Source organism: Echiichthys vipera (genome assembly GCF_963691815.1).
Source record: "Echiichthys vipera genome assembly, chromosome: 10".
Lineage (NCBI taxonomy): Eukaryota > Metazoa > Chordata > Actinopteri > Perciformes > Trachinidae > Echiichthys > Echiichthys vipera.
Window position 1 is genome coordinate 20250831 of NC_139835.1, and position 25194 is coordinate 20276024.

Genomic DNA, 25194 nt, shown 5'->3' on the forward strand with positions numbered 1-25194 from the left:
GATGACAAACCATATATTTTCCTCGGAGAGGCAGTCAGGGCTGGAAGGGAACACCAATACAATTGAATTTTCGTTTTCACATGAGATCTTTTTCTCCCTGGCCCTACACTGGTGTTATTTACTGTAAAGAATTCACAATTCACCTTCTGTGCTAGAAGTGACAGGGGTGTTTGTGTCACAGCCAAAAACAGGTTTGGAGGGTTTGCCTGTTTGCTGTATATGAGGGATGAAAGAAGCAAAGTGTTGATGTGTGTGTGATCAGCCTGCACGTTGTCTGAATATAACAAAAGCTAATTGAGCTGCAAACAGGAGCTTTATTTCCATTCTAACAAGATAAAATATATTGTAACTTTTCATTAACCCCCCAGCAGCATTATCATTGTAAATGAACACATCAGGAATCACTCAGCTATGTTCAAGGGTGACCTGTGGCACTGAGTTCAGTGGAAGCTGTTACTTGCAATGAAGCGGACATTGAAAAGAAAAAAGGCTGTAAAAGAGAGGGAGCTTATCTCCCCTTTGAGAACTACACACAGATGGGCATAGCTCCCAGAACAAACAAAATGCACCTCATGTTTCATGTCCCCACTGGGAGAAAAATAAAAACCACCTCACCAGCCATTTAGCAAACACTACAGCCAAGTTGCAAAGGCTACATGTAACCAGAAAAGATGGATTCCTTTTAAGTAGGATTTGATGTTTACTTGGATGAACGGCATTTTGACTAACAGTGTTGACAGCCTGTGCAGCGTTACAGAAGAAATGGAGTCCAAGGCCCTTTTTCTTTATTTATATCTTTGCACAGGAAAATAACTGAACAATGTGGGGAAAGGTACCACTAAAAGCTTTCAGTCAACTCCAGTCACTGTGCAGATGTATAACCCCCTTGCCCTGCCATCATCTGTTACCACAATACAGATACTTTCTCACTCCAGGATGAAAGTGGTCACTGTTTCCTACTGAACAGCACACAGCAGCAGACATTAAAGGAGTGTTTTTGAACGCAGAGGGTCTAAATGTACATGAGAATAAGCTGAGCAGAGGGCAGTATCGCATCAGTATCACATTAAGGCTGTGAAACCCAAGGGCTTGATCCAGTGGAAATAGGCTGAGGCTCTACAAAGCGACGATATAAATCCCATGAGACTGAGGAGACACACAGAGAGAGAGAGAGAGAGAGAGAGAGAGAGAGAGAGAGAGAGAGAGAGAGAGAGAGAGAGAGAGAGAGAGAGAGAGAGAGAGAGAGAGAGAGAGAGAGAGAGAGAGAGAGAGAGAGAGAGAGAGAGAGAGAGAGAGAGAGAGAGAGAGAGAGAGAGAGAGAGAGAAGCATCTCTCAATACAGGTGAAATGTGCAGAGCTTACATGATGAACTGTCTTTTAATCATTACACTTGACAAAAAACACACCCCCCCTCCAAAACTCCCATTTAATATTAATTGCTTGTCCAGAACAACAAACACATCGGCAACATATTAGCTGAGCAAAGTTCTCTGAGTTTCTAAGAGAGCTGCCAAATCCCCATCGAGCTGGACTTTTGACATGCTTTGGGTTAGCCTACGATACCTCCCGACATCCACCAGGGGGCTCAACCTTATCCTACTCCTCTCCACGTCCCTCTGAAACGCGTCCCTACACCTCTGGAGCCCATTAACAGAATGTTGTTCAGGGGTCTCCTCATGTCCAGGGCTTTTCCTCTCCTCCTCCTCCTTCTCTTCTTCTTGTTCTTGTTCTTCACCAAGCAGTGATGACACGCATTCTCTGAGTGACGCTACCTCTTTCTCCATGGCCAAAGAAAATATTTGAGCTGCATCATGTCCTCTTGTACCTTTGACTGGCTGGATGGTGCAGGATGCTGGAAGGTAAGCCAAAAGAGAGTCCAGGAACTGGAGCGTCTGTAACTGGCTACAGTAGAACAAAACAGCCACAGTTTGCACGTTATTATATATTGTAATAAATAAAAAAACATGATCGTTGAAGTTTCTCCATGCCGTTTTTATCATTGCAGTCATTCGTCAGCTGCTTCACCTGTTCAGAGTGTCATATGTCATTTTAAGTGCTCTGCTTGCCAGAGGATCCTAATAATATTCAAAGGAATATCACAGGGACGTGCTTCCTAGTCAACTTCAAAGCCTTGTCAACTTTGAATCAATTAATATAAATCGAGCAGTGCCCACTTCTACTACATTCCTCAGTTCTTTTAAATACAATTTGAATAATTCACGAGTCCTAGTACACGTAACAGTCACACCATGTACTAACCCAGCTTGAAAAGGAAAATCTCTATTAGACAAAGGATTTCAAGGTACAGAGTTCTTCATAATAAAAAAATATATATGAAAATTGTATTCAGACAATATAATATTAATGTAAAATAAAGACATGTGGCTATAAAGCACCAACAGATGCAGCAATGTGCCACCAAAGGCAGGGGAGAAGAAGACTGGTCGTAGGTAAAAAAGGATGTCAACAATGGAGGTTTTAAAATCAGCTTGGCAAATGTTTCATAACAGAAGGAATCTGATTCAATATCTTTGTAAGACCTCAAGGGGAAACACATTGAGTTTTGGTACAGTAGGTAACAATTTATGTAAACAGAAACATGGTTTACAAGATAATTAAATGGGGTGCCTTTAACTTCTTCTTCCACTTCAAAACTCAATACTATCCGAACCATCAACTCTTACAAATCTGAGACAGTAATACAGCCATCTTACTTGTATCTATGAATCAAAATGATTTACCTGGAGTGGACAGACAGTTCCCCCTGGAAAGGGGTTATCTGATGCCAGTGCAGCAGGAGAGCAGATGGTCCTGAAGAATTTGACAGTAGATACTGAGGGCACACTTCTATCCTTTTACAACCCACTCTTTTCCGAATCCATTCATCTATATCACCCAAGCTGTGATCGGGAGAGTCTATGTTGAAGACCCAGGGATCCAGTACGGCCATCAGACTCAGCAAGTCCTCTGTATGCTCATCTGGGCACAAAAAGAACAGGATCATGAACATTCATGTGTCAAAATTTACATTTCAACCATTCAGTGATTTTACCTGTTTTGAGTTCTGGGCATTTCAACAGTTGGGTTTGGAAATCGCTGTGAATGTCTAAATCAACTTGACCACAATGAAGAACAACCGGTGTTGGATGGCTCACAAGGCCAAAAGCATCTTGTCTCTGGAAGTAATGGAGCATGACAAGGCACTTGACACAGCCAGAGTTCAACAGAGGTGTCAGCCTGGCCACAGCAGTCACAGCCAGTCTGCATGTGTTGAGATCATTGAGTCTGCCGGCATTGTGCTGCTTGCTTCTTTTGGCTTCAGGCTCTGAGAATGTGGAGGAGAAGGAGGAGGACGACGATGAGGAGCACGGTGCGGGGAGCCAGAACACTCGGCTCTGGGTTTGGATGACTGCAGGCGTTGAGCTCTGACCTGTCTCTGTCTGGATGGATAAGCTCACACTGGCCACCGGTCTGGAGCAAAAATAACACATCACTAACAATCAGATATCACATGGACAGTAGATAATCAGAAGAAGAACACAAAATATGCGTGTGTGACTGAATGTGTGCCTGCTTGTGAACTGAATAACACCGATATTTCCAGGTGGAGAAATTATATCAGCTGGACAAGTGCACCAATCAACACAGCAATATACGGGCTCTTGAGGGAATCATGCCACAAGTTGTTTTCCTCATCATGTTCTCAAATAAAAAAAAAACAGGAGCAGGTGGATGGAGGAATCTGATAGCTTCTTGTTCCCGCAAAAGGAGTTTGGTGAGTTATTAAATGCTTGTTGCCATGGTGACCACCTAGCCACCCTGCATCTGCCTTGGATAAATGCATATAAAGTTGGGAGCAATCAAATAGAAGAAAAAAAATCCTTCCTCAGCTAGAGCTATTCATTTACAGAGATTAAGAGACTGAGATTGGTTTAATAATGCACCCAGAACTTAAAGACAAGTAGAAACTAATCATGACCTGTCCACCTCAACGAAACGCCACCATAATGTTTTAGTTCTCACAAATCTAATAAGGCAGCAACAATGCAGTCGACAGAGGGACAGTAGTACTTCTCACTTGATCGTCTGTATCGTTACCATATACACACACATGGATCCACTCAACCGGATGAACTCATTATGTCTGACAAGAATTCAAGAGAATGAGCATCTTTAGAAAGAATCACTACTATTTAGATAATGTCATGTTCAATGGGGCATATATTCTTCACACAGACACAAACATATACAGTCCACTTCGATTACAAAAAAAAAAAATCATGCTTACACTGAGCTGTCAGCAGTTAGTATCACTCCCACAACCATTCGCTCCTCAGTGATGCGATGCCACAGCTTGTCAACTTGAGGTTTTGAAGACACCACTGGCACATCTTGCATCTTGTCATCCATGGCCTCATCCTTTGACTCATCATCGTCACAGTCCCACAGAGCAATAAGGCCTTCCTGGACAGAAAGTGCAAAGACTATAATCAGTGATTAGGTATGTGACAGAATTAAAAACAGGTTATCCGATATTTTAATTTGTCTGTAAGGTACACATATAGTGGATTTTTGAAATACTGTTTTAAAACAAAAAGTGTCACAGAGATATTTCTGTGAAAATACAGAATAACTGTTCCTAGCATTTTAAATTTGCTTTTCAAAACAGTTTGTTTGTTGTGTGCGTTTGGTGCATCAGCAGGGACACCAGTTAGACGAGTTGAGGTTTTCCGAGGTAAGTCTCGTAACCGTAGCACAAGGAAATTATCGCAGCAAAATAATTTAAAAACTGAAATAACATCACGAGTTACAAAGTAGAAGACAACAAAATATTTATGGCATTTGCTTCCTCAATGCCTGGGGGAGCATTAGCAACACTTGACTGCGTCAGCACCATGTGAGATACCGTTTCAAATATGACAAGTTATCAACATAAGTGACAAGTGCTGGAGCAAAGCCTTACTAACTGGGGAGTAGGAGGGAGGGACTAACAGTGATATACCTCACTGTTTTAAGGTAATATGTTGTATAGCCTCAAAGGGAACACATTATGCTCATTTTCACGTTCATACTTGTATTTTGGGTTTCTACAAGAACATGTTTGCATGCTTTAATGTTCAGAAACACTTTTCTTATACTGTCTGAATATACCTGTTTTCACCCTCTGTCTGAAACATTTTACTGACTGGCCCCTTAAAGCCTGCTCTGATTGGTCAACATCTCCGGGTCTTCAGCATCTGCTCTTTCTGCATCAAATTAACATTTTATTCAATTTCCAATTTTGAAGTTTTAAAATGAATTAAAATGTCAGTGTTACAGACAGAAATGCCACTGAAACCTGCAACAGGTAATACCATGTCTTAAGAATTTATGATATCCTGTCTCAGTGCTAGAGAGTAGTCTTGTTGAAAGAGTTGCTGATTTAATTTATATTACCGCTAGTTCCTGCTTCTAAAAATTAGCTAAATATTGTAACACAACAGGCAGTGCTTTGGAGAAGCTATATTTCAGTGCATGTACTGTACCTGCTCATGCTGGGTGAGAATAGCCTCTCTTCCTGAGACCACATCACCAAGAGCTTGGACTGACTGCTGCAGAACTCTGTCCTTCACTCTCATCTCTCTTTGAAGCTCTTGAAGCACGGTCATTCCACTCTAGAAAACAGATCGTTTTATATTGAGAGTATATATTAAAATATCAACACACCACCAAGAGGTGTCAAAATAACAATCAGATCACTTATTATGTAGCAGGGCAAACAGGGCTTTATGGATAAAACTAAATCATTGTCACAGTCTTAATACAATATTTTTTTTTGGTATAGTATACAGCATAGACCATATGCCTATGGTACAGAATAGATCATATGGCAGATGTATATAGAATTACATTGGTCAAATTGATGTTCAATAAAATGAACAAAGTTCCACTCTTCACATGTTTGGTTGTTGTTGTCTTTTATTATACTGTTATATGTATTTTGGAGCAGTAAGGTGGAGGAATTTCCTTCAGGATTAATAAAGTTGTATCTTATCTTACTGTATGTGAAAGAAATACACAAATAACATAATTGTGTTCAGTTTTGCTTTTGAATCATTCTTTCATATTTTGTTAAACAGTAATACAATGTGATAATATTATCAGGATACAATTGATATTGCCAATAGTGAATTATTGCCCTACCAAAAGATCACTGGTGACAAGTGCTAAATCCTCACCTGTAGTCTGCACTCTAAAGCTCGAAGGGTGAGGAGATCGTTCTCTGGCGGCGGTGATGGTGTCTTAGGTGCTCCACTCTCCTGACCACGCTGTAACATGCAACATTCAGAAGTTCACTTCATCAAGGGAAATGCAATTGGCAAGAAGTATTACACATGAGAAGTAAAACGCATGCCTTACAGAATATGAAATGCCACAGAGGTCAGTGAGGAGAAAGTTTTCTAAAGGCCGTCCTGTTACGCCTTGATCCTTAAAAACCAACAGCATTTGGTCCGTTCCACATCCCAGGAAGTCATCAACATGGACAGAACTGACACTTGACCACTGGGAAGCTATCTGGGGAAGAGAGTTTGAAAAAGATGATTTATAGAAACCTGTAAACTTAAAAGTAAATATTTTAAAAAGTATATAGATATTGAAACCTCAATTTACCTGAAATGTTTCCTTCCATATAGTGCATACATGCCCCTGATGAAAATATACCACAAACAGGCAGCCATTTCTTCCTGTGTTCACCACCTGAATAGTCTCAGGTTGTTCAAAGGGGAGCTGACAAACGTCCGTCACAATGCCATTCTCAAAATAAACGAGTTGATGATTAGAAGTTGCTGCAACCACAGCAGATTTCAGCACATCCTCCACTTTTTCGGCTGCCAACACCATGATGCACCGTGTGATGGAAATGTAGGGATGAGGCAAAACCATGGTGCCATCAAACACTTGTCCACTCTCAACTAAATAGCCCAGGGTTTGGCTTGTTGTGGGCAGAGTATTGTCTGAAGGGTTTTGCAGGCCAAGAACAAATACTTGTTCTTTGTGGAGGGGAAGTTCTCCAACGACACTGTGGGAAAACTGAACGGGTATCCGTCTCACCTCTCCTGCCTGCAGAGATGCATAGAATACATTACCACCGTGGCTCCATAACACTGTGGGGCCCTGCAGGATGGACACACTCTCGCTCATTTGATAAGGGAGTTTAAACTCAATGCAGGGCTCAAGTCTGTTTGAGCTGCTCAGTGAGAGAAGACTATACTGGAAGCTTCCCCCTTTCTCACTCTTCTTTGACACTAGAATACACGGCGTGGCGACTCTTTTCTGAATATTCATGGCGCATTTGCATGTCACAATATCCACATGTGCAGATCCTTTCCTGCTGATGACAGCCGCTCCATCGGTTGCTGCCTCCAGAAACGTGTTGTTTTCCCGTTCAAATGAAAAGCTGCGGAATATTAACTCACTTGCTTCGCTGTTATTTGTGTCTGAACGACGTTTACAGCTAAATAAGCGTATCTTTCCACACAGGGAAAGCCGATGGGCATTTCGATACAAATCTTCCGACAACATTGTGCAGTAGGGAAGCTTCAGGTTCCTACCAGTATCGAGCCCTCCTTATTGACAGCTTGAGCTAACGTTCCTTCTAAGTTGGGAGGTGTCACTTTCATGACAGGAGTCTCACCGAGGTGTACATGTGGACGGTTAGTTAATAACATTTACTTGTGAATGAGAAATTTAGCCCTATTCAACGTTTCCTAGCAACTGTTTAACACTTGTACCGGGGCGCGCCAACTGAAATCGAATGCTTCCTGTCATTCCAAGTGCATTGTGGGTAGGAGTTGGTAAACAGTTAGTGAGTTGACGTCGATATTAAGATAGCTCGTTTAGTCATATTTAAAAACAAGCAACGTAATCATTAGATAAACGCTTTACTTTCGTGTGACCTTGGACCCAGTTCAACACCCATTGTTCGTTTAGTACAAACAAACAACACAGCGGAGGCGGGGAGAGGTGTGGCTACAGCTGGAGCCAAAATGGCGACGACAGGGCGTCAGTTTCACACTTCGCACTGATTCACTTACTACACGTTAGCTTACTTAGCTAGCCTCAAAAAGGAACTACCCCAGAGACGGAAACCTGGCGACAGTTGAATATGGCTGAACTTGAGCAACACGAAGGAGAGCAGGTATCGTTATTAGAACCCATTTGAGCTATTTTTCAAATGAATGTGTTGAAACCAAAGACGTGTCTTAACTTGAACGAACTCTTGTTTTGGCAGGATATTGAGAAGAAAATAGAGGAGACGAGACAGAGATTTAATAATGAGTTCCTCCAAGGTAACAGTTATTATGTATAAACTGGCATAGACATGTTCATTGTATACCACTCGTTTGCATTTGCATGAGTTTAGGGCTTATCAGTTTGCTTCATTAACTCAAATACTGTAGTTGAACTGTCCACAAGTAAGCTGTGACTTTACTTTGACATGTTGATAACATCATGACCTAAATGCTCAAGAGCCCAGATAAGCTGCAACAGATAACTAACCGAGCTAACGTTAGCTCTTTACTGTCACATGCAGCTAGTAGTTTTTACCACGTTATGGCCTCCAGGTGAACTTTATCCGAGTTTATATACTTCTAAGCTCATATACATATACAGCTTACATACTGTAACACTGATGCCTCTGCCACCATCGCTCACCACTTTCCATCCTATTCATATTCATATCCGTGTGCAATAGGCTAGACACTGTGTTTTGACAATAATTGTATATACCGTTTGTGTGTGTATAGTGTATATATTTAGTATCTCATCTCGTATTTTCATTGTTGTTCACTATTCTGTAATGTGTCAACTTTTATTTCTTCTACTCTAACTTTATATTTATTTTTTTCTTTTCTAACTTTATATACATTTTTTTATACTATGCTATTTATGTAACTTGAGCTGCCATAACTGGGAATGTGAGGGTCAATATAGTTCATTCATCTACAGCACAATAGTCATTTAGGGCTCTAACATTATAAAAGTAGGACAGTCGGTGTGGTTGAAAGTGACACCTTGTTGGACCTCTTTGTATTTGGAACGTCATGTGACTCTGTCTTTGTGTTGTGTTTACAGATTCAACAGATAAATATGACTCCAGAGATGTGGAAAGGCTTCAAAAAGAGGACGCCGTGGTGGAGGGATACCTGCAGTGGAGAATGTATGCTATTGACGAAGCCTTGAAAATGATTGATGAAAGTCTTCAGTGGAGAAAAGAATATGGTGTGAATGGTAAGAAGTCGGACTGAATAGTTTATAATATGATAAGAGCAATTACACCTAAACGTATGAGCATCTTTCATTGATACTAGTGCCAATCCGATATCTGTCCAAGTTTTGAAAATCAATACCAAAACAGTATAGTTTCTTACTTTGACAAAATGTGGCATAGTTTTTCTATATTATAATTTTTCTTACAATGGTGTCAAAACAGAAGCAGTTGTCCAAGAACTTTTCTGAAATAAAGTAGTCTAAATTTGGAAAATATTTGGTTTTAAATCAATAACTTCATGATCAGAGTAAACAAAATGATCAACCCGACCAGCCAAATTTTGGTACGTGACAGTTTTTGATAGCTGGTCCCACAGTTTGGTCAGTACCAAAAAAGTATTGAATTTCAATATCCAGTCCTATCTAAAAGTAGTCAATGTTCACATTGCCATATTTACTGTAGATGTTTACAAGCTTGCGACACAGATCAGGGGTTGTCTTTGTCCTGCCCTTGGCTGAGTCCAGACAGAGTAACATTGTGTGTTAAACACCCATATTACCATTCATGGGCTACTCCTGAGGACAATCCCCACTCTCTCTGTATTCTGGGGAATTTGTGAGTAGTTGTTGTTTCTTTAATCCAGCCAATTCAATTTGTCAAGGAGTTGTTTTAGAAAATTAGATTTATTCAAGTCATTAGTGTCCAGGGGCATCGGGGGCTATATCACCACAGCCAAATGCTGTTAGTTATTTTATAAATCTGTTCAAAAGAGTTTGCTGAGGAGTATGTTATTTTCTGTCAACTCAAGCCGTTTTAGGTTATAGGGAAGCTGTAAAGATAGCTGCTTCGTCTGTTAAATAACAGTAAGTGAGAGACTCCCTCCAGAAAAGAAAGTACATGACTGTTTCAAATAGTTTCACATTCAGTTGCTTAGGAATAGAACAAGATGGCTTTGCTACAATTATGAAAAGTATAAAAATAATATTATTTTTTGTAATATTTTGTACTTTTTTCTTTTTTAAGTAATCAAATTAAAGATTCAAATAGTCTGTATCATAAGTACGAACCTTACAAGCAAACTTAGCCTTTTGCCTACATTCCCATGTTCTGTATATCTAATATTTAATAAACACCAGCTCGCCATATAATGTGTTTCAGATCTCACTGAGGGCACCATTCCTAAATGGATGTTCGAGACTGGTGCTGTCTACCTCCACGGCTATGACAAAGAGGGCAACAAACTCTGTATGTATATGTTCTCTTACAGACCTACTTACAGTAAACTATATAATGTGATACATTTACAGTTGAGCCTTTCTTTAAAATGTCAGACATACGTACAGTAGACAGGTATCTGTTCCATTAAAAGTGTGTAGTCATCACTGAAATTCTACACAAATAACAAAACCCCTAAAACTATAATAATAAATAATCTTGAAACTCTGTTTTTTGTGTTTAGTCTGGTTCAAAGTAAAGCTACACGTCAAGGATGCAAAAACAATTGTGGACAAGAAGAAGTATATAGCCTTCTGGCTGGAGCGGTATGCGAAGAAAGAACCTGGGATGCCACTCACTGTTGTGTTTGACATGGCAGAGTCCGGCCTCAGTAATATAGTAAGTCCATGATGATGGTGTTTCAAATTAGATTTGTAATTGTATTAGTAACGATTTTTAATCTATATATTTCTCCTGCTCTTCAATTTCCCTTCTTTTCTGGTAGTTATATCCAGATCTCCATGACTAAACTTATACTGGTCTACATGGTCACTCCATCTCCATTAAATATGCTTTCCTCTTTATGTAGGGCTGGGAATCGAGAACCGGTAACAAATTAGAACCGGAATCAGAATTGTTTGCCTCAGAACTTTTCTTTCATTAATGCCAGCATGTTTTTCTCACAGATGCAAATTGCAAAATAATAACGTCAAACTAATGCATCTACGCTGCTGGAACCTTGCAAAGAGAAGGTGTCATGGTGGGGAGGAAGGAACGGTCTAAACAAAGCGTTGGCGTTTTAGTAACATTAGTGCCACGCAGGCAGGTTTTGCAGATTTTTTTAAAACCTGAGAACATGAGTAGAAACAAATGCTGTAAATATTCTTTAATTTCCTCTTTGTCAGACTACAAGATAAGGAAACTGTTGCACCGATGCTGTTAACCTTGAATAGGCATGCTTTTTTTACAGCAACTTATGAGAAATAAATAAAGGAATTACTAAAGAATTGGACCGATAAGCAGAATCAATACCTGCATTTGTATCAATAAAATCTTCTCAATTCCCATCCCTACTCTTATGTTAGAAAAATACCATTTCATTTCTGTCACTGTCATTGGAATGCTGTTGAGTATCCTAATGGTTCTTGCTGTTTGAGCTGTGGTCTTGCAGAGACTGATGCTCTTAAATGGTTTTACACTTTGGAGATTAAAGTAACCTTTAAATCCCGTTGGTCAACTCCAGTGGGCTGTCTAATCCGTAGACTCACTGTGTCACAGGCGTTCGCTCCTTGATGGAGCTCTCTTGTCAGCGAGTGTATTTCATTGGCTAGAATCTCTCCTGGAGAAATGGCTCAATTAAATACAGATAAACCAGCATAAGCACAGCAAAAAGGATAAATAGCTCTGCAACCCAAATATGAAATGAGCAGATTAGAAGATCAGTTTGGAAAGCAGGCTTCGCCTCCGTATGAGCTAGAGCAAGGGTAGCCAGTATGATCTCATTAAGGCTCGGGAGTGAGGCTCCTGCATATCAATGAGGCTTCTAGCCAATTATGGAGACCAGCTAAGGTATAGGGGCTGTAGCTACTGAATATTATTGACATATTGGCTGTTTGCCTCATAATTACCATACAATAGTAAGATGCCCATTTATCATATTCACCCATAAACTGGTTGAAAGTGTGGCAGAACCTTTCACCTGGTGTTAGATCTAGGTAATGGCGACAAAAAGCAAGTTATATAAATGTCCATTTTGCAAATGGTTTTATAACAAACTAAAAGTGTAATATAGTCCAAAACTTCAAGTAGCATCCTTGAGTCTTTCTCAGACAGTATTTGAGAGGAATTGGGTAGGTCATCAGAGGAGCATGTAATGAATTTTCATTTTCTGTTAAGTGGGTCACTTCAGGTCTAGAGGCAGAGTGAACAAACACTCCATATTGAAAATCCATAAAGCATCTTTTATAGTTGAAGCCCTGTTGGGTTTCCTTTTTTAAAATAGTTCTTTTGCACTTTGTGTTTCAGGACATGGAGTTTGTGAAGTACATCATTAATTGCTTCAAAGTGTACTATCCAAAGTTTTTATGTAAGTAACAAAAGTTCCTACAATAAAGTGTTTTGGAGCCACCATCAAGTCAAACCTGAGGCTTTTAAGACATCACTTTAATGGACAAGCTTTTCTATCATTTCAGCCAAAATGATCATAGTGGATATGCCTTGGATCATGAATGGTAAGAATGAGTCTGTCTCCCCTTAGAAGTCTATACAAACTTGTTTATTTTTTTACATCCATCATAATTTATCTAAATGATAATCTCATTCTGGCATCATGAGCATAAACATGTGTTTTATTTTAGCTGCCTGGAAGATTGTGAAATCATGGTTGGGTCCCGATGCAATCAGCAAGCTAAAGTTTGCATCCAGATCTGAGATCCAGGGATACATAGGCCCCGAGTACCTGCCACCCCACATGGGTGGAACGGTAAGTTTTTTTTTGTCTCTCTGTATCGGCTTTATTTCAAATTTCCTTACACTGCATTTAATAATGGCAGTCAAACAGTTACAAAAAATGCAGCTGTTAATAGAACTAGTTTGAAATATTTATAATCTTTCGGTGGGATCATACTGTAATTATTTGATGCACAAATATGTTGTGAAAGCTTTCATCATACTAAACACATTCTGAATATAAACCATTTTTAAGTTTTAGTCATCTTCAGTAGTGTTTGTGCCAAATCTGTAACATTGTTTTTTAATGGTTTTAGATGCTCGCCATACTCTGAGAGCATCTACCAAGAAATGTTAATTAGGTTTGACCGGCCACAACTGTCCAGACGACAAAAATACTGAAATCTAACTTCAGGTGATGACTAGAATGGCACTCTGAGAGTAAGCTCCTCCGCCATAGCCAATGGTGTATTCACATTCTCCTCGGCTGGTCCCGTTTCCCGAGTTTGGAAGTTGTTCTCCTGCGTTTGGTGTGTTCATGAACTTAAAGTCGTAATGTGTTGTATTTTATTGCTCAGAGCCTTAAACATGTTGGTAGCTGTTCCTAGTATTTACATGACAATGTATATAATAAAATCATCGGGAACTGATTTTTCTTAATTATTTAGACGTGAATGCATCTTCCAATGTCAACGAAAGTGAAAAATAATTTGAGCAGTCGCTCCGTGATTAGGATCTGCTCCTTAATTTAATGGTTTCTTACTTGGCCCGTGACCCAGAAATGGGAACCATACACGTTTTAAAAAGTAGTGATATGACTTGTTTGGCTACATTCCAGGACCCCTTCAAATATAGCTACCCGCCTCTTCCTGATGACGACTTCCAAACACCCATCTGTGAAAACGGACCAATTGTTAGTGAGGATGAGACGGAGAGCAAAGAGGGTGAAATGGAGGGCAAAGATGCCCTTGAGTCCAGCTGCAGCTCTGAGGTTGCAGTAAAGCCCAAAAAGGTACATCTTCTTTCAAGTTTATATCTAGTTATTTTTAGTCATTTCAGAATGTAGAAGTGGTAAAATAAATTCTTTACTTAAATTAAAACATTTTATTTCGCTGCTCCTTGTGTGTCAAGTCTCCACTTTGGCAGGATACACAAGTCAAGTGTGCACTTTTTTTTATATGAACTCATCTAACTAAATGTGAAAGAATAAGTGGTTGTATTTTTAATAAAACTACTTAATGAATGTGATTAAATTGAACTGATAACTAATATAGTTACAAACTAATATAGTGTTTAGAGTAATTATAGATGTGTCAATTTGCTGCTAGTCAAACTATTTGCTCTATGGTCAGAGATTCCTCCTGTTTCTTTCACTCACTTTCTATAAGTTGAGCCTGAGATTACAGCATGTAATCAGACTGTTCTGTGGAGACAACTGCGAATTAAGTGGCAAGTAATGCCCTGATTTGGAAGACGTTAAGCTCTTGCTCATTGTGTCTGTGAAGGTGACTCCTAATGTCTCTGGCTGCAATTAAATCCTGCCAACAAAGCCGATGCATCACAGCCAGCGCTCTGCTTCTCTCATCCTCTCCGCCCCATAAATGGTCCACAGAGGTTGTCAAGTCAGCTACATAAGCCCTTCCCTGCTGTAGCTAGATTTCTATTCTCCCCTAACAGCAGAATGCAGCCTCTGCGTAGCACTATAGCTGAGACTTTATCTTAAATATGTCTGCAGCCACCGTCAATCTCCCTCTCACCTTCCTCTGGTGTCACCAAATTCTTTCAGTCAAGACTATATTTTATATCACACTCTACTCACACCTTATAGGACAATCCAGCCCTCCCATCATAATCTATTTTTCTTATTTTATAGACAGAGGCATGCAAAGATAGCCTGCATGGATATAGATTGAGGGCGGGTCATCTCAGAATACGCTTGGCATCAGAAAATACCTACCATACCTGTTTCTGATTGATTTTGTTTTTCGAGGGTTAACTTACATTTAAAGAAGTTGATAGCTGTTGAGGTTTTTTTTTGTTGCCTGCTGCCTTTAGGATACAAACTGTATCTGCTGGAGAGGTGCTCACCCAAAGCTACTCCCATGAGCCTCCTAAGCACCAACAAACAAACAGTGCCCCATTGTTAATAAATACCACATTGGTCATGCAAAACACATTTAGATTTACAGTTTGTTTTTTTTCAATCAATGGTTAGCCTCAACAATAATCTACATGGGTGAGTTTGTTTGTAAGTGTCCTGCAAGATGCCACAGTAAAGTTACAGAGCTCCCGATTAGAGCATTATTCACTTAATTTCATCTCCAGATACTAAACCCAATAACTGTATTTTAAAAGCACCGTAGTCATGTGGGCTGTCAGACTACATATCAAAACATTTGAGTCAGCTCTGTGGGAAAGGGGAAGATATTTTTTCAGGTTAGCCTGAGAAACTAGTTACACAACCACTCTGCAGTGACACTGCACACACGGTGAGTATATTGTTATGCGAGTCCATTTTTGAATATGCCTGACTGCAATCAAGAAGTCCCAAGGGGGTTATGAGGAATATTCAGGGTATAAGTAAGAGAACAATAGTTCAACTGTTTGTTTTTTTTGAAGAGCGAATTGCAAAGCGGTTAAAATGCATCTTAATGGTTATTCATGTGATTTCTAATACTGTCACCAGCTGAAGGTCACACATTAATTGTGAATTCAGTCTGGAAATTTTACAAACCCCACCCTTTGGCCACAAGCGCATTCATTTAAGGCATCGGTGTTATTTAGTTAATAACACCACATGCTTCTGTACAAACCTTAAGTTATGTATAAGAATTATTATACTGTTGGATGTTTAACAAAAAGGAATCAAGACTATTTAAAACAAACATGTTATAAAGAGAAAGGCGAGATTAAATACTTAAGCGAGATGAGGAGAGCAGAGATGTTAAAGGTTGAATATGGTGAGTGAGCAGAACACAGCCATCTAGTGTCTCAAGATCGTAGTCTCAACAACAAAAAAAATCCAGCAGTTTCAACCCATCCCCTCCGGACTAAATATATATATTTTTTATGGAAAAGCAATACTTTCAGCCTGTACCCCTCCAAACGTCCTGTGTGTATTATATATAGCTTTTAATAAAGATTCTACATATTCAACCTTTAATGTGAGAGTTAAGAAATGTGTCTTTTTTTTTTTTTTTTTAAATCTCCAGCACTTCTGCATCCACAGAGTGAAGTAGTTCATCAAGCATTATGAATTTGACTTTATTCCTGCTAGGCTGTGCAGTGACTAAACCCATAACACTTAATAAACCAGCCTGTTGGCTCTTCAAGCCGGTCTGAACACATACCACAGTATTGCTTCTGACCCTCCCTCCCTCCACTACCACCACCCACTACCACCACCCATCCCAACCTGAATTCCTCTCGGTTCCAGGCAACACTGCGCTGATAACTCAATGGCTAATTGCCTTTCTCTCTGTTTTGAACCAAGGGCTGGATGTGGTAAGGCAGTGTAGGATCATACCTACACAAGGAGCTAAGAGCCCGGAAGATTTCTACTGGCTGTAAAGGCAGGTGCACTCACGTGACTGAATTATTGTGAATGCACCTCCCTCACAGTCGACTGATGTCACCTCAACCCAGGACATGTTTATCCGTTGACCTGTCCTGGACCTCACATTTCAATTTGACCCCCTAAATTGTGAAGCACTGTTGTATCCTAAATGAAGAATAGTCTACCTTTTGCACAATACCATGTAAACACTCAACCAAGCAAGACACTCATATTTCACTGTATCAGCTCCAAGGGAACAGATGGCACAGTCACTACTCCCCTACAATATTAAAACTGTATCTTCTAACCTCTGATTTAACAGCTACTAAGATAATTACTGCTATATTATGCTAGACCAAGTGATTAACACTCAGGGGTAATTCTTGAACCTTGCTTGCAAAAGCCATGTGTGCCTTGTCCTCTAAAACTATCCTTTCCCAGGTCTGTTACTCTGGAGAGTACTAATGATCTGCCTTATCATGTACTGTATAACCAATAGACACACTCCCCATTATGAGCATTTCAGTTTAGGGTAATGTAAAATATTCAATCATTTCTTTGTCTTTGCATTTCATATCATGCAGGTGATTCATGAAGGTTTTTTTAGATGTTTTTATGGTCAATTTTATTTCTTTGTATGTGATAATTGTATGTTTTTAATTATTAATGTTTCTCAGAATTAATTAAAAAATTGTTTTGTTCTTTGTTAATCTATAATGGAATTTTGTTTCCATGAGAATATGGTCAAAGCTGCACCAAAACACTGTAATTTGAATTACTACTTGCTATCACTATTTCAATGTTTCATTTTTAATTAAAAATTGGAGCATGTTTGACTTTTTTCCAACTGACATTATAACCTAACTGTGTTAAAGCTTGCTTTTTTAAGTTGACGAATAAATAGAGACATTTCATCAGCAGCTTATTATCTCTTGATGTCTTCATTGTGGCAGTTGCATGACAGTCAGCCATTGCATTAAGATGACATGTTGTGTTGCTTATCACAGCAAATCACACACTTCCCCTCTGAGTCACAAATGTTCCCATCACATGCAGAGTCCGCTCACCTTAGCCCCTTTCTCCCATGATGTGCTCACTTTCCCATCTGTTTTACACAATGTGTGGTGCCAGCAACACTGAGAGCATCCATTTCCCCTACTCACCTACTTTATTTATAGCAAAAACGTTTCCCAATTTCTATCCTGTCAGCTGTTTTATGATCTTGTGGTCTGTCTGGGTGAAGAGTTTATGGATGTTTTGCTGAAGTGAAAGTACTCGTGTGGATGATATTATGACTTTTGGTCTGATTGACGTACTTTTTTTGTTCTTGGTTCTTTGTTTTGTCCAAAGTCACAAGTTTGTGAGACTACCAGCAACAAGGGTCAGGAGTCCTCATGGGGGTTTCTCAGTGAAAAAAAAAAAAAAGTTCACCATTATTTCACAAGAACCATTAATTCATCATTACAGATGACTGTCAAGTGCTTCATTAACTGATAGCTTTCTCCACATGAAGGGCAAGGGTCAAACATTTTATTTTCAAGGAAGGAGCCAGATAAGGGTCACAGGACTACATTATCAGTATTCTGAGTCTCTTTTCTAATTAAGTGCGCTCTGTTGTTCCAGGTGAATTTCCTGGAAGAGAGTTTGAGGTCAGAGGACAATGATAAAGGAGACACAAACGCCAGGACCAAAGGAGCCAGGAAGCCACTGACCACCTTCAATGGCCCTCTGCTAGATGTTAGGTAGGCCCTTCTGCTCACGCCCTTCCCTACCATGTCATAATTCTGCACATCACTTACAGCTGTCGTCGGTCACATTGCATTGTTACAAAAAAAGAAGGGGTCGTCTACACACTTAAAAACAAGTAAGCTCTTAACTTTATTGATGCAAAAAAGTGAATAGTTCCCAATCAGCAGATGTATTTCATAGTGGTTTAGCTTTTGATATCATGTTAAAATCTTTATAAGCTCTATTATATATTGGGCATGGGACCCTTCCTTTTCAAACTCTCTTGGTCCGTTTGTTTAGTCCGGACCAGAATTAGATTGACAGCTTTCACAGCAGCCTAAATAAACCGGATAAATGCGGTAGACTTCATTTTAACCCCAACAAACACCTTAGATGTGTAAGCATCCAGTCTTGTTGGCCTGTATCTAACTAGGATTGTGCACACAATCCAGTTTCTCTGTACTGCACTTACTAACTCATTTGTGAGGACTACTATTAACTATTACGCTCCATTAGTTTTAGCTAGGCCTGCATAATGAACTGGCAACTGAGCATTGAGGAACCATATGCAAAAAGACATCTTAATTGCCTTGTACGTATTGACAAAATGTTCTCTTTGTGTATTGGCTAAAAGCCTAATGTCATTATTGATGTTATTATACCTTTTTATAGTCTAATTGATCTGGTCACATGTGGGCAGGAATTAAGGATACTACCAATCATTCAGTGAGAGACACCGGCCATTGATCAATTAACCTTTTAAGAGAGGAGCACATGGCATCAAACACATCATATATTTTAATTGAGCATTCATTGAATTGCAAAGGGTGTGTCAACTTCAATAACGGTGTGTGGCAAAGGAGTAAAGCAATCACACAATGATGTGGTCACTTCTTGGGTATATTCTTAGCGGTGCTTTCACATACTGTATGGTATTACTCCTCATTTTCATGAATATTGTGCTTTGAGTTCTGTTTTTACAGAGTAATGGCTTTGATGTGAGGATTTTGACAGCTCTGGGCTGTGAATTATAGTGATAAACAGATTTAAATGAGCCTTAAATGCAATTATATTTCGGAGCTGTGTTAGCCTTAATTCGAGGCCGGGGGCTTTAGAGTGGAGAAGGGGCTTTGATCTTGTGTTTGCCAAAGGTTTCCAGAGCCCGAAGACTCACTCTGAGCCCAAGCAAGCACCAGACTCTACAGCTGTTTTACTGAGTAAAAGAAGAATTGAAAAGGATAACGTACCTTTGTTCTTAGCAGTTTTAGTCCATGAAATGTAGCCAAGCTGCATCAATGAGAAGCTTTATACATATGAAGCAGATATTATAATCCATTGCTAGTTTCTTGGCGAAGTCCCCAATGCAAATACGTAGGGTTCACTGAGGCTGAATTCATCAAATCACATGCCGTTTAGTCAAGTCAGACTGTTGCGAACTTGCTTAGAAGCATCAACTACCAACAACGAGCAACAGAGAGCGAAGCAAAGTGCCTCATCCCCAGATTTTAGGCCACAGATTTTCTTTGCACTTTTCACAGCTTTGATGCATGATCAGAGCTCTATCCTGATTAAAGTCCATCTGAAAATAAATCGCATGTTTCGGCTACAGTATACACATTTGATCTGTAAATCACATCTCCTGTGTTCTGTTTTGAGACAAAAGAGACATTTTATGTTTTATTTTATGTTTCCATTTTTTTCCATTTATTTGTTAGAACACCATTATTTCCCAGTTTACATAGATGGACAACTTGTTTCCATACAGCCAGTCAAATCGAATCTTTTAAAACTAAATTTGCATTTAGCGGTAACGTCAGCGTTATATCATGGGCTGACGGTTGGTCACACTAAGACCTAAAGCCAGACAACTTCCTGCTACACAACGCAAATTGACTCACAACAAATTTGGCTAAGTTCTCCTTCTGATCAAACTCTCAAACCAGAACATAGGTCTTGTTCTGCACCTTAGCCTGTTGAATGAGACACCAAGCAAACGTTCACCTGGGAAAAGAGCTCTGCTAACATTGGTTTACAGGCTAGATAGCTTAGTATTGTTTTTGGCGTAACAGTACACTGTCTGACTATGACTTGTAAGCACCTGCGCAAGTTTGTTTACTTTGTCTCTCAGTCCTGCTGTCAATCATGCACAGATAGTAACATGCCCCATCAGTGACTGAGACGGAAAAAGGAGTATTTCAGATAATTATTTGTCTTCCCTTTTTAATTCTAAAAGAAAATGTAACAATGAAACATATTAACCTTTTTTATTACAAAATGGGATGAGTAAATGTGATTTCAGTTGGACTTTAAAGTTGGTAATAATACGTCCCTATTATCTGTGAAGTCACCCAGCCTGAGGAAGACTCATATGGGATCAAGTATAAGCAGCATGTCAGAGGCTTTGAGAAAGTTTTAAAGAAATTGAGTCAGGACCTGTGTAAAAGTTGAAATCTGCTAACCACAGATTGTTTACTCAGCTGAAACTAAGGATGGATTATCAACCAGGCAAACAGGTTGATCACCTACTCGTATTGTGCGGTTGGTGCTAATGTGAGTAACCGCAAATATGTATGGGATTATTCACCACAAAAGCACATTATCAACTGAAATAATAAGGCTGTTAAGGTGTGCCCTGTATTATTACTTGTCTTATCTGCCAGCCTTGGCAGTTGTTATAGTGATTTCCGGACACATCTAGATTAATGTAAACATGCTCGACAGAAATCCTGTTTGAGAGTATGCTTTAGAATTTTTCTTTTTTTTTCTGCAAAATATTTCTACTATATCTTCCTTAAGGAAAGACCCACTGGAGAAGATAGTTAAGGTGATGTGTAGCTAACAAGTCCCAGGATAATCATACCACACAGACAGCGAGGCACAGGAAATGTAGCAGCCCAATCTGTATTAATGAGATACCTCAGGGAGAAACAACAAATTATTTTGTGAAGCAAATGGGAACTCCTGTCTGCATCTGGTAGTTGTGTCTGTACTGAACTGTACAAATAAACACTATATTACAGAATATGTGTAGTTTTGAAGAGACCAGAGCCTCAGGTTTCCACCAAGACAGCTTCCTAACGTTGTTCCTTTTTCACAATGGGTTTTTTTTCTCTCCCGCCAGCCCAGCGGAGGAGCTCAGCTTTGGCTCTGGAGAAATGGAGAAAAAAACCCGCATTATCCTGAGCAATGTAACAAAAAATCAAGTGGCCTTTAAGGTGAGAGTGAAGATGCTCACGTGCATGTGTATGTGCTAAGCTGTGTACGCTGCTACAATAATAAATCTTTTAACTGATAAACAGGAAATTAGTGATCAGTATTTGAAGTCATTTGTAACTCAAATAGGGGTATTAAAAATGGGCTTTACCGTGTGGTTATTTCATATTTTGAAGATGTAAACTTGTGCTGTGTAAACTTTTCCCAGTTTTTATGACAGCTCCTAACAATTTAAAACAAATAAATATTCATTAAAGGTGCCTCTGTTGTCTCCACAGGTACGGACCACAGCACCCGAGAAGTACAGAGTGAAGCCCAGCAGCAGCTCCTGTGAACCAGGAACTTTAGTAGATATAGTGGTGTCCTTACATGGAGGTACTGCACTTTAGCTACGCACTCAACACAGATTTTTCTGAATGCTGAACTTCAGAATAATCAAATGGCCCAGTCTTTTACCTTCCCAAAGTGCCGGCAGCCACTTTTCTTTGCCTGCCATACATATTTCAAAAGTGATAAAAGAACCATCTCCCTAAAACAAACCATCAGACAATTGACAGTGCTGTGCGAGTTAAAAACATTTTATGGCCTTCAAGCACTGAAATGTCAGCTGTAGGTTATGATGTACTGCAAATAGCTCGGAAGAATCAGCGCTACCTATTTCGGAAATGCTTTTTCCCCCTAGCTTTTATGCCCTAGTGTTTTTTTTTTCTCAGCACTGTCATGACTAGCACTGCTTTTTCTATTTATTTATTTTTTATACATTGTCCCTCTGTTTCTTTTGAAGAGAGGATATGTGCTTTTTGACTGATTTTTAAAATATAATTTATTTCACATTTACTGAAAAAATCTTTTTCTTCTCCCTGTTTCTTTTTTTTTTTCAAATTGCATTGGCTTTTTTGTTTTATTGTTGGCCTGAATGTTTCTGTGCAGGTTCTCAGGCATCGCCACAGGACAGATTTTTGGTCATGGCTGCTGAGATGGACAGTGCTGGAACACAGGAACTTGCACAGTTCTGGAAAGAAGTACCAAAAACCAAGATCATGGAACACAGGTATTCATTTGTGCTCTTTATTTAGCCATGTCTGTATATGTGAAATAATGAGTGCACTGCTCTATTGCCACACTGTCCTCATTACAGTTGTGACAGTGAACTTACAGGCTACATATCACCCTGATGGCCTCCGCTCATTAGATTGTGACTTTGCCACAGATTGCGCTGTCATGTTTTGGAAAGCATTAAATCAACAGTGAGTTCTCTCAGAGACAGCCCTGTGGAGACGGGGACCAGCGGGCAGCAGGAATTAAACACAGCGGTGAGTTCTGGTGGAAGAGGAGCCTTGTTCCTCTACAACACTCATTAACTTTAACTGACATTATTTTTGTTCCTTCAGATACTTTTGACCACCATTATAGATTTTGTAGACTGCCATCACTATTTAAAACATTAAATTAAGACACATCATAGTTCAATGTTATTTAAAGAATTTAACACAATTAACCATCTCTTAAGAGACCAGAGATTGTGAAAGTTAAATTATTAATTAAAGATGTAATTAACATGTTGTATTTGTATTGCATATTTCAAAAACATCCCACTCCCAGGCACTGGATGATAACCTAAATATCACATCAGTAAGTATAACATATAGGTTGAGTGTAGATATATTAGTTTGTATCTTTATAAATGTCTAGTATAACACTATAAATCTCTAGTATAACACTATTTACACGTTTTATTACATTCTTAAGGTTATAGTTCCACATTTTGGGAAATATACTTATCTTGCAGAGGTGGATGAGAAAATCAATACCACTCTCATAACTTCTTGTTAACCATAGAGCTCAACAGTGAGGTTCCAGAAGTGAGAATCACATTCATATTCTGCATCAGGATTTGGATTAATCGCCATAATGTCTTAACCATCATTAGTAGACTTACCACGAGCTATGAGATTGTGAAGCAGTGGTTTAAACTCTTGTAGAAGCCACAAGTCTGGATGATATTAACCTTGTTTTAAGAAAAACATGTGTTATGTGTAATCCCATGGAGAAGTACTACACTACCCACAATCCTAAGTGAAACAGCGACATCTCTGATGGTGGAGCTCACTGTTACAGTGGAAATGGTAACAGTAAACTGCCGCGAACAGCCAGGAACTAGTTTAACTAGCTCCCTCCCCCTAAAACAACAAACTGTCATTTTGGCCTTTTTGTTTTCGTATAAGTTAAACAAACCAGATACAACATGTTGATGTGTTTTTAGAGTGCAGGTAGTTTGCAGAAGGCCGTCTTAGTTGTTTCCCCTTTCCTTCAGACTTTATTTTAAACTAAACTGACTGTCTCCCTGCTCCAACTTATGCTCCAAACTTATCACACAGACATGAGTGGTATCAACCTTCTCATCTAACTCTTAGAAATAAACTAAATAAGCCTTTTTCACACTATTCCTTTCATTTATTGTACATCTCTAGCCTCATTTGTTTCTATGACTTCTATTACAAAGGTTAGATTGATAAACCAGGTCAGTGAGTGAACCAGCTTGTTATCTCACCAGCTCATGCGAGTGATGACCTGCAATGCACGGCTGGAGCAGAAGCTGAATACGTGTCTGTGGGTGCAGAAGGTTCTCATTGGACTGGTGCTGGTCCTCGTGGTGCTGAACCTCCTGTGTCTCCACATGCTGGGCGCCTCCCAGCGGCCGTCCTGACCTGCCACAGATCCCTCCGCCTGCATCTGTCAACCTCAGACACAGACGGTTCGAGCGGGACCACAGTTGACCTGAGGGACGGTCGTCCTGAGTGCTCCCCTCCCCACAGACTGCTGTCCTTGAGGGGAGGAGGGCTGACTTTAGGGACATGTGAGTTGTTGTGGAGTTACTATATGAAGAGATTGTACTCTTCTCTGTTCAGGCACCTCAGTTGATACAACAGAGACACTTAACAATGTGACATCAAATCATTCTTCTTTTTTTTTTAAGATCATAGAAAAATAATGTGTATTTATTGCAAAAGACACAATATGTAGAACAAATTAGTTATTTTTGTGATCATAATGTACAATTTTTATATTTAAATCTACAGAATATAAAATAAACTCTTTTTGTCAACTTATCAATTGTTGAACATAATGTTATTCTCCTTTGTATAGTGAGATCGGAGCATCTACAAACTCTCCTTTATCCAGAGATGTAGACATTTCGGTCACTCAGTCCTGTTTTGCATAAGTATTCCCACTCTAATAAGCCCTCATTAGTGCAGAGGTGTCTAATTGAAAACATTGCAGTGTATGACCTTACTCAACCTCTTCACACTCAGACCAAGGAGCCACATGAGATCTATGTCTGCACTATCTCCTCTATTTGTTTTAATTACCCTGACACTTGCAAACTAAAAATACCAAAGCAATTACTGGTGAGTACAAGGACATGCCGCAACCTACTTGTAGCTTACTGGGAAGCACTGATATCTATAACAAGATCCAGCTCTGAGCAATCAGGATATGAGCCATCGCACTAGGAACGATCGCAACTGGGTTATTAGATGTGTATGGTTATCTGAAGTCAACATTTGCAGCTGTTGGCAGCAGGTGGTGGCTGCTAACATGCAAAGGATGATTAGAATTACTCATGCAATAATGGGTAAACTAATCCTATGATGATCATAAACACTGGGCTGTTTTGGGCATCACAAAATGTTTATTCCCTGAAGATTGCATTGCGTCACTTGATCTGGAAAACCTCTCCATTAAAAGTTGTTTGTGAAAGGAGTTGGTTTAAAGCGAG

At 39.5% G+C, this 25194-nt stretch overlaps 2 protein-coding genes across 3 annotated transcripts; one reads left to right on the forward strand and one right to left on the reverse strand.

The window, feature by feature from the left end:
• Positions 1–1472: 1472 nt before the first annotated feature.
• Positions 1473–7387, reverse strand: fancb (FA complementation group B; the record flags this gene model as incomplete). The annotated part of the gene is made up of 8 exons (XM_083921056.1): positions 6652–7387; positions 6400–6555; positions 6219–6308; positions 5526–5654; positions 4289–4464; positions 3053–3471; positions 2742–2979; positions 1473–1902 (listed from the first exon to the last, which is right to left on the reverse strand). Exons 1-8 carry the CDS (start codon positions 7324–7326, stop codon positions 1473–1475), a joined length of 2313 nt encoding a protein of 770 aa, XP_083777182.1. The 5' UTR covers positions 7327–7387.
• Positions 7388–8087: 700 nt separating this feature from the next.
• mospd2 (motile sperm domain containing 2) lies at positions 8088–25047 on the forward strand. 2 transcript variants are annotated; one of them, XM_083921149.1, is made up of 16 exons: positions 8088–8179; positions 8273–8330; positions 9118–9273; positions 10412–10498; positions 10713–10867; positions 12494–12554; positions 12661–12699; positions 12826–12950; positions 13755–13928; positions 18096–18214; positions 21322–21415; positions 21692–21788; positions 22344–22464; positions 22624–22726; positions 23016–23045; positions 23968–25047. In XM_083921149.1, exons 1-16 carry the CDS (start codon positions 8147–8149, stop codon positions 24118–24120), a joined length of 1605 nt encoding a protein of 534 aa, XP_083777275.1. In that variant the 5' UTR covers positions 8088–8146; the 3' UTR covers positions 24121–25047. The 2 variants fall into 2 exon arrangements, with proteins under 2 accessions (XP_083777275.1, XP_083777276.1); XM_083921150.1 differs by lacking the exon at positions 23016–23045.
• Positions 25048–25194: the final 147 nt, after the last annotated feature.